This window comes from Acanthisitta chloris, unplaced genomic scaffold, assembly GCF_000695815.1.
Source record: "Acanthisitta chloris isolate BGI_N310 unplaced genomic scaffold, ASM69581v1 scaffold31311, whole genome shotgun sequence".
NCBI lineage: Eukaryota > Metazoa > Chordata > Aves > Passeriformes > Acanthisittidae > Acanthisitta > Acanthisitta chloris.
This window is the reverse complement of record NW_008657020.1, coordinates 3,190-11,976: the sequence shown is the minus strand read 5'-3', so window position 1 is coordinate 11,976 and position 8,787 is coordinate 3,190. Positions and strand designations below refer to the sequence as shown.

Below are 8,787 nucleotides of genomic sequence, written 5' to 3'. Positions count from 1 at the left end.
CCATTTCCCAGGTGTGGACAGTCCTCTCCAGGCCCTGAAGCACACTGCTCTGGGGACATACTTCCACGGTGGCCTCGGCTACCAGGACAGTCACTTCTCTGGGCTGAACATGGAATATGGTTTCTCCAAATGCACCAACCAGTCTGTGAAAACCAGTGCAGACAAGATTTCTGTGGAAGAGTATTTGGTGGATGCCTTGAAGGGGAGTGTGAGCTTTGGTGAACCTCAGAACTTGGCCAGCCTAGCCAAGACGTGGAGAGGAGGTGGGCTGGACCAGAAGGAACAGTTTCCTGCAGCAAGTGAGAATGAAGGTGTTCTGCTGAACGAGGTGATGGTCTGAGCCCACACACTGGGGTGGGAGGCAGTTTCTCCTGGGCTCCATGTGCTCCTGCAGCAGCACTGCTTGCTGAGTGGTTCTGAATTCTGAAGCTGCCAGATAAGCTGCAGTGTTGTTTCCTGCAGGATATAAAAAAGCTCTGTCTGTCTCAGATTTTGGCTCTGCTCTGTGTGCTCATTCACCAGGCACTCGTGTCTGGCCCTGAGCAGTGGTTCTGTGCTGAGTCAGTCCTCAGCCATGTCCTCCTCTCTGCTTGGCTGTGGAGGAGCTCAGTCCAGTGAGGTGAACAGGCTGCAGTATTTACTGGCTCTGGGTGATCTGGGCTGTGTCACAGACAGCAGTGACAGGGAGCTGTGGAGCTGCAGGAGGCCTCAGCTGGGAGCCAGACACAGGCTTGGGCCTAGCAGATTGGTGTAAATCCTGGGCACATGAGTCACTTGTCAATTCAGTTCTCTCTTGCCACTCCTCATAGAACACTTCTGTGGAGTCAGTGTGACCCTGTCAGGATTGTCTGGGGAGTTCAGGGTGTCCTTCCCTGCCTTAGTGTCTCTTACACTGTCCCCTGAGGCTTTAGCTCTCACACAGAAGTGTGTGGTACCTATCATTGTGCTGCTTCTGCAAATGTCGCTCTCTGCGTGTGCAGCTCAACACTGAAGTGTTTCTTCCCTTGCCTCATCTGGTTTTCTGCTCTGAACTTGCAGAAGCTGAAGCCTGTGGATTATGAGTACCGAGAAGAGGTTCACTGGACCAAGTGCAAAGGTTCCTTGGGCATCGGCTCTTTTGGAGAAGTGTACAAGATAGAGGACAAACAGACAGGATTTCAGTGTGCTGCCAAAAAGGTAATTACAGAGTCACAGATTCCAGGCTGGAAAAGACCTCTGAAGTCATCAGAGTGATGTGACCTAACACCACCATGTCAACCAGGCCAGGATATGCTGTTGGGACATGGTGTGCGTGGCACAAATCCTGGTTGGGGTATGGGTTTGTAGGCTGCCTGGGCCCTCAGGGGTGTGGCAGAGAGAGGAGAATCTCAACTGTTTGGTTTGAACTTGCACTTGAATAGCTTCCTCACCTCTGGGAACTGATGTTTCACACATCACTCCACTTCAACAAGCATGTGGGAAGTGTTTGGCTTGAGTACCAAAATACTATGTGTGAAAAGAACTGGAACTTGGGTTTGCCAGGTTGAAATGATCACTTGTCCTTACTTACACTGGGCTCAACATGATGTGTTGCCTGTGGAGAGGTGTGAGTGGCAAGATAAGTGTGTCCAGTTTGACCACTGCACTTGTCAGCCGAAGCAGCAAATGTCTTTAAAGCGTGGAGAAAGCTAATTCCTGTTCTGCATCCTGCCAGTTTGGATGTGGAACTCTGTGGCAGCACAGCAGGCTGTTTTGGCAGTGTGTAGCCACAGAAACTCATTGCCCATTTTACAAATACACAGTCTTGGACAAATCCCTGTTCCTCGTGGGGTGTGTCCTCAGGAAGGAGGAGTGGATGTGCCGAAAGGAGCACAGGAATTGGAGCTGCCCTCCTTGCAGCAGACTGGGTGTTGGAAGCACCTGCTCTCCAAAGTGTTGAGATTAAAACAAACCAGCTCTGGCTGCATTGCTGACAGAGAAAAAACAGGAGACATCCTTTTCCCACCAGAATCTTAATGACTCATGTTTTCCTTCTGGGCTTTAGCAAATTCTTGCTTTATTTTGCTTGGCTGAACTCAGTGAATCAAGTTTGTCTTTAACCATTTTTAGGGTGAATAGCACCTAAAAAGTGATTGTGCAGATCCAACCTCTAGATCACGTCCAATTACATCCTCCTTGTGCCTCTGCTGCTGCAGAGCTCAGGATGCTCCAACCCAGCCCTCAGAGAGGGAATCATAGAGTCATCAAGGCTGGAAAAGGCCTTTAAGATCATCAAGTCCAGCCTGGTGCCACCACTGTGGCCCCCCAGCTGTGCCAGGGTCGCTGCAGGCTGTGCTCAGTGGTGTTTGTCCCCAGGTGCAGGTGGAACACTTCCGTGCCGAGGAGCTGACGACGTGTGCCGCGGTGACGAGTCCCCGCGTGGTGCCCTTGTACGGCGCCGTCAAGGAAGGACCCTGTGTCACCATCTTCATGAAGCTCATGGAGGGTGAGGAAGGAACAGCACAGTGGGCGTTGAGCTATTCCTCCTCCTGCCCCAGTTCTCATCTGTTAGTTCCTTGATGGATCCAGAGTGTTCCTAGTGTTCATTCCCGAGTGGGCTGGGATAGGTGTGGGTAACACCTCGTGTGCACAGTGGGATTCCTGTGGGGGGAGTAATTCCCAGTCCTGCCTCACTCCAGGTCAAGATATCTCTCTTGACCAGCAAATTCTTACCAAAACACTCAGCTGGTGCTGGTTCTGCTGCCGTTGGTTTACAAGGCACCAAGTGAAGCACATTGCACTGGCACAGAGGATTCTGTCCAGGCAAATCCAGGTGTTTCCATTGCCTGATGCTCTTCTCCTAGCCAGAATCATGGAAACCAGGCTGGAAAAATCAGCTGGTGATCGCAGCACCTAGAAATGCTGATCTGATCACAGAGCAGTTGCTTTTGACACAAACCAGCACTGTTAAACTGACACTAAGCAAAAAGCTCCATGAACAAGGTCAGTTCCTGTGGGCAGCAGAAGTCTGGGAATAAACAGCAGGAACAGACCCATGTGTGGAAGATAAAGGGCTGTCAGTCCTGGAAATTCTCATTTCTTCATTGGAAACAACACAGAATGCTGCTGATGCAGGGAAGGATTTAAAGCTCAGCTAACCTGGACTCTCTGGATTCTGTTCTAGGTGGCTCATTAGGACAACTAATTAAACAGAGCGGCTGCCTGCCAGAGGACAGAGCCCTCAGCTACCTGGGCCAGGTGTTGGAGGGCTTGGAGTATCTTCATGCTCAAAACATTCTCCATGGAGATGTCAAAGGTAGGATGGGGCATGAGGCACCTTGTTCTCCCTTTTTCTCAGACGAGACAAACTGCTTGGGGGTTAAGTCACTGAGATGACTGACTGGAAATCAGAGCTCCCCGTGGTTCTAACAGCTGGGCATGTCATACTTGTCCCCTCTTTCTGTCACCTGCCGTGTCTGACAGGCTGTGGGCCCAGGCTGCCCCACCACTGGGGGAGAAGAATCTCCAGGGCAGGTAATAGGTGGTGTATAAGCAGAGATAATTACAGCTGTGTTCTTGCTTAAGCCACTGACTCTCCATGGGAGTAGCAGACCCTGGTTTGGGTCTGCTGGGGTTAGGTTGGACTCACAGAACTGTGGTTCTGTGGGGTCTAGGCCTTTTTTTTCCCATCTCAGTGCCCACAGTGCAAAGGAGGCTAATGACCCCTTGTCCTTGCAGCTGAGAACGTGCTGCTGTCTGACGACGGAAGCAGAGCTCTGCTCTGTGACTTTGGCCACTCGGCTCACCTGCACCCAGATGGCCTGGGGAAGTGCTTGGTCACAGGTAAGGGTTGCTGCTGCCTTTCTGAAGAACTGCCCTGCTGACTCATTCTTTCTAGTGAACATTTACATGGAGCTGATTTGCAAGTAACTGTATTTTCCAGGCTGCACATTGCTCACGGTGCCTCATTGATTGATCTTACTGTGGTGCATCTCACCAACAGCCTTAAGGCCTTTAGGATTTCCTTTCCAACTCAAACCATTCCATGATTCTGTGAAAGTGACTTGCCTCTCACTTCAGCTGGAAATCATGGATTCTGCCTTGGGCTTCCCAGCAGTGGCATAGGAGCAGTTGTGTGCCTCAGGTGCAGTGGGTTTTCTTTGCCTGGTTCCAGGGAACTACGTGCCCGGCACGGAGACGCACATGGCGCCGGAGGTGGTGATGGGCAAGCGCTGTGACTCCAAGGTGGACGTGTGGAGCAGCTGCTGCATGATGCTGCACATGCTCAACGGGTGCCACCCCTGGACCCAGTACTACAACCACCCCCTGTGCCTGAAGGTGAGTGACCTGCAGGGCCAGGCAGAGGGTGGCCCAGCCACTCCCAGTGCCAGGCAGGGGAGCTGCCAGGGCCTGCTGCTCCTAGTCGGGAGCTGTCCCTTGGGGTGCCAGGCTGGGAGCCAGCAGGGCTGCCTGACATCCTGCCAGCCTTGCCACGTAAGCTGAGCACTCCTTGTCCCTCTGGCTGCTGTGTGCTACATGTGCCTTCCATCCCCTGCTCAGGCCTTGGGTGTGACCTTTTCAGCTGTAGTAAAATTGCTGTTCGAGTCTCATTTGCTGCTTTCATTTCGGTTGGAAACGCTCTCGGGGTGGGAAGAACCTTCCTGAAATCAAATAAAGCCTCTCTGGTCTAACCTCTTTCACTTCCTGTTTGTTACACAGATCGCGAAGGAGCCTCCTCCTCTGCGGGAAATTCCACCTTCCTGCAACCCTCTCACTGCCGAGATTATCAGGCTGGGGCTGGAGAAGGAGCCTCTCCACAGAGCATCTGCAGCAGAGCTCAAAGCCAAGGCCACCGTGGCACTCAAGGAAGGTAGAGATGTGCTCTAGTGACTAATGTGCCTTGGTGTCCCCCAGGAGAGTTTGGCTGTGTCACAGTTCTCCTGTGGCTGATCTGCTGTCCAGTGTCATTTCTGCAGGCCTCAGCACTGGGGTCTGTGCTGGGGGGGTGGCTGTTGTCCACAGCTGAGTGTTTGTCCCCCAGATAAGTTACAAGTTCCTGTCACATGCTCTGTCTTCCTTCTCTGCTGAGGGAGATGTTGTGCTCTGTGGGTTTGTTCAGGTGTGTGGGCTTGTCTCAGCTGAGGCATCAGCTGCACCTAGAGCACAACTGCACGCAGAGGTTTATTGCACCCTGGGCTGTGACTCATACTTGTGGTCCAGCCTTGCCCTAAGACTGTCCATAATTTGTTTCAACCTAATCCTGCCGAGTGGTTCTGGGATACAGCAAGAATACCTGGAGTGACCTGGTCTTACCCTTGGAAGAAGTTGGCATTTTACAGCAAATAACGTTCGGGAAATCTTACAGTGAAGGAAAACTCTTACCTGTTTGATTTCTTCGTTTGCTAACGTTTGTTTGCTGTTTGTTTTTGTAGTGGGAGGTGTGAGAAGCCCCTGGAAAGGTGAATACAGAGAGCCCAGGCATTTGTCTCTGAACAAAGACAGCCATGCACAGACATCCCTGTCCCCCACACTGAGCCCAGTGGCTGAGACTGGTTCCGACCCAAAATTGTCAGTCAAAGCTTCCTGTGCCAGCCCAGTCCTTCCAGCACCTTCTCAGGAGCAAGCAGAGGAGTCTGAGGGAACCCACTGGGGTGAGGGCAAGGAGTCACCTGAGCCCTTGGATCCCCCACCTCGGTCCTCAACTCCTCTGCCCCTGAAGAGCCACGTGGAGAGATCCACAACCATTTCAGAACAAGAGCTCCAGCAGCTGGAGATAGGTGAGCCCTGGGCTGGGGAGGGAGCTCAGCTTTGTGCTTGAGAGCAGGATGAAACCAGAGCTGCTTTCTCTTGGCCTCTTGACAGTTACTTCTGGGGTTTCAGCTTGGGTGGCATTTTGTTACTAGTTCCTTTCTCGTTACACAAATTGCTCAACCTTCCTTTAAATTACCAAAACTAGTAGTTCTTAACCAACTAAATGTGCCACAAAGGTTGTGAATAGGATTTCCTTCCACCCTGACCAGCGGAGGGAACGGTGAGAGGTGCAGGAACAGCCTGTGTCAGCCTTGAGCTTCAGAGCACTGTGTGAAGGGTGTCAGAATCCCAACTGCACCTGGAATTTTGGGTTTCAAACCTCATTCTGTTACTGGAGGGATGAGCCTGGGTGGTAATAAAGGGATGGCAGATGTCAAGTGAAGAAGAACAGTTAGTCAGTCCATAGCTGTTTTGTTCTGGGCATTGCAAAACCTACAGTCACCAGCCAAGGAATTTGGTGCCCAGCAGTAAATTCAGTGCATAGTCCAATTCCATTGCCCCAGTATAACTCAGCACTTCACTTTCTGCTCCCTGGAAATTTCTTCCTTCTCTTCCTTTTGCTGCAGAGCTGTTTCTGAACAGCCTTTCCCAGCCTTACTCCCTGGAAGAGCAAGAGCAAATGCTTTCATGTCTCAGCATTGACAGCCCCTTCGTGTCCGATGCCAGTGAGAAGGTGAGTGGGAAGGGATGCAGGGGTGGGCAGTGGTGGGATCCCACCTGCATTTCCCTGTGTTTCTCATGTCAGTAAGCGACAAATATTTTATCTGGTGCTTCTTTCTCTCCTCACTCAGCACCACAAACTCCCCTTTTCTTATCCAGCTCTTCAGCTGGCCATTGATTTAACCATCTCTCATAATGTCTCCAAACTGCTGCACTCCCTTTCCCAGATGGCACATCGATGCTGCCTGACTCCAGGCCCAGCCTGAAATCCCTCTGGAATTCCACTTCTCTCTTCCTGACCTTATTTTAATGTTTCCCTCCTGCACGCTCTTCAGGAGCCTCTGACAGGCTTGTGCTTCCTCTACAGAACTCCATGAAGGCTTCTCATAGCTTGAGGGACACCATGAGCTCTGGGATTCACTCCTGGAACAGCCAAGCAGACGGACAGAGCTTCAGCTGGAACACCCTGCTGAGCCGCAGTCGGCACACAGACACTCCCAGCTACTTCAACGGTGGGTCTGGGTCCCCCCAGCTGGGACAAGTGCTCAGGAGTTGTTGTCTCAGCACCTGCAGAGGATGGGACATGGAGTCTTTGAGCTCCTCTTACCTTCCTGTGTGCCAGCCCAGACCCTGCTGAAAATGGGCTGTGAGGAGGCCCAATGCTCAGTGGCAAACAGGATCCACCCAGGGGGTTTGTCTTGCCAGGCAGTTCTGTGTCAGGCTCTGAGGTGGCTGTGCCTCAGCAGAAGGTAACAACTGCTCTTGCACCTTCCAGGAGTGAAAATCCAGATCCAGTTGCTAAGTGGAGAGAATTTACACATCAGGGATTTCCACAGGACGAAGGTGGGAGACATTGCCACGGGGATAAGCAGCCAGGTGAGTCACAGACTGGGAGTTAAGTGCCTCATTTTGTCTGGGGAGCAGTTCCTTCCGCAGTGCAACCTCCCAGCACCTGCACACCAGGGACACAGAAGGCATTCAAGGGTCCTAACAACACCTTTAGTAGCAGAACTTCAGTGCCACATACACACATTTTTTGAACCCTTCCAGGGCTGGTGACTCCACCACTGCCCTGGGCAGCCGTGCCAGTGCCTGGCCACCTTTTCCATGCAAGAGCGTTCCCTAATACACAGCCTGAACATAATATCAGACCCGAATTGGAAGCCATTGCCAATTATCATGGGGACAACAGGGATCTACATCTTAGAAAGGGCCTGTGCTGCAGCTTAAAACATCTCCTGAGCTCTAAAGATGAGTTCTTTCCCTGGAGAATAATCAGTCTGTGCCTTTTTCCCCACAAGCAGTAGCAGCAGCTCAGGGAGACAGGATGTGTTTGGCTGTGGGGCTTCCTTCTTGTTCGGTCGGAGATGTTGGCACCCTGTGAGCCTCACCGAGGGCCTCTTTGGCAGCCCCTGAAAGAACCTCCCAAGTGTCTGTGGCACTGTGACTCATCTGAGTGCAAAACGTGGTGATCATCTCTGGCAAAGAGGCTGCACCAGTCTAGAAAATGTTGTAGTGCTGTTGGTTCTCGCTGGTGGCCTCTGTTGTTGTGGACATCCCTGGGCTGCAGAGGAGTTCAGGTGCCCAAGCACAGGCACCTCAGCACGCCCAGCAGTGTCCCCGAGCTGGGGCAGGCTGGCAGCAGGGTGAGTGCTGCCTCGGCCCCTCCTGAGGTGCTTTGTGAGGAGGAGGATGTTCCTGCCATGCCCAGGCCTCCCCCAGGAGCCTTTCCTGCCCTGGGCAGCTGTTTGCTGGGTGTGATGGCGATACGAAGGAGCTCTGAAGTGCCTCTCAGCCCTGTGTGTTGTGCTTCACAGATCCCAGTGCCTGCTTTCAGCCTGGTCACCAAGGAGGGGCAGCCGGTGCGCTGTGACATGGAGGTCCCTGACTCTGGCATCGAGCTGCAGTGCACCCTGGCGCCCGACTGCAGCGTCGGCTGGACCTGGAGGGTCAAGCACGGACAGCTGGAGAACAGGCCGTGAGGCCCTGCCTGGTTTGGAGGTTTCTCCTCGTTGAAGGAAGGGATTTCAGAAGCTTCCAGCCCCCCCTGCCGTGGAGCACCACGTGCAGTGGCTGGTGCTGTGCTGCAGTGGGGTAGCAGCTCCACAGCTCACTGCTCTCGGGCCTCACTTCTGTCTGTTCTGACCCAGTTCCAAGACATGTCCTGAGCTTAGATGTTCCCCAGAACAGTGGGAATTACTTGTTTTGGGTGTGAATGTTAGAGCTTGAGAGCGGCGGGTGGAAATTCCTGCTTTTCAGAGGAATGGGAGAGCAGGGCTTGGGTGAGGCCTTGCTCAGCCTCTGAGGAGAAGCTGCTGGGCCTGCCCAAGGAGGAGGTTGGTGCCCTCAGTGCAGCTG

At 52.8% G+C, this 8,787-nt stretch overlaps 1 protein-coding gene across 1 annotated transcript in view; it reads left to right on the top strand.

Annotated features, from left to right (window-relative positions):
* MAP3K14 (mitogen-activated protein kinase kinase kinase 14) overlaps positions 1-8,411 on the top strand; it is a 10,477-nt gene extending 2,066 nt beyond the window's left edge. The window contains exons 5-16 of the mRNA XM_009084567.1: positions 8-328; positions 1,039-1,176; positions 2,335-2,464; positions 3,143-3,274; positions 3,697-3,801; positions 4,133-4,296; positions 4,678-4,828; positions 5,391-5,735; positions 6,336-6,442; positions 6,797-6,941; positions 7,205-7,305; positions 8,247-8,411. Coding sequence (XP_009082815.1) covers positions 8-328; positions 1,039-1,176; positions 2,335-2,464; positions 3,143-3,274; positions 3,697-3,801; positions 4,133-4,296; positions 4,678-4,828; positions 5,391-5,735; positions 6,336-6,442; positions 6,797-6,941; positions 7,205-7,305; positions 8,247-8,411 — 2,004 coding nt within the window. The remainder of the gene's footprint in view (positions 1-7; positions 329-1,038; positions 1,177-2,334; positions 2,465-3,142; positions 3,275-3,696; positions 3,802-4,132; positions 4,297-4,677; positions 4,829-5,390; positions 5,736-6,335; positions 6,443-6,796; positions 6,942-7,204; positions 7,306-8,246) is intronic.
* Positions 8,412-8,787: the final 376 nt, after the last annotated feature.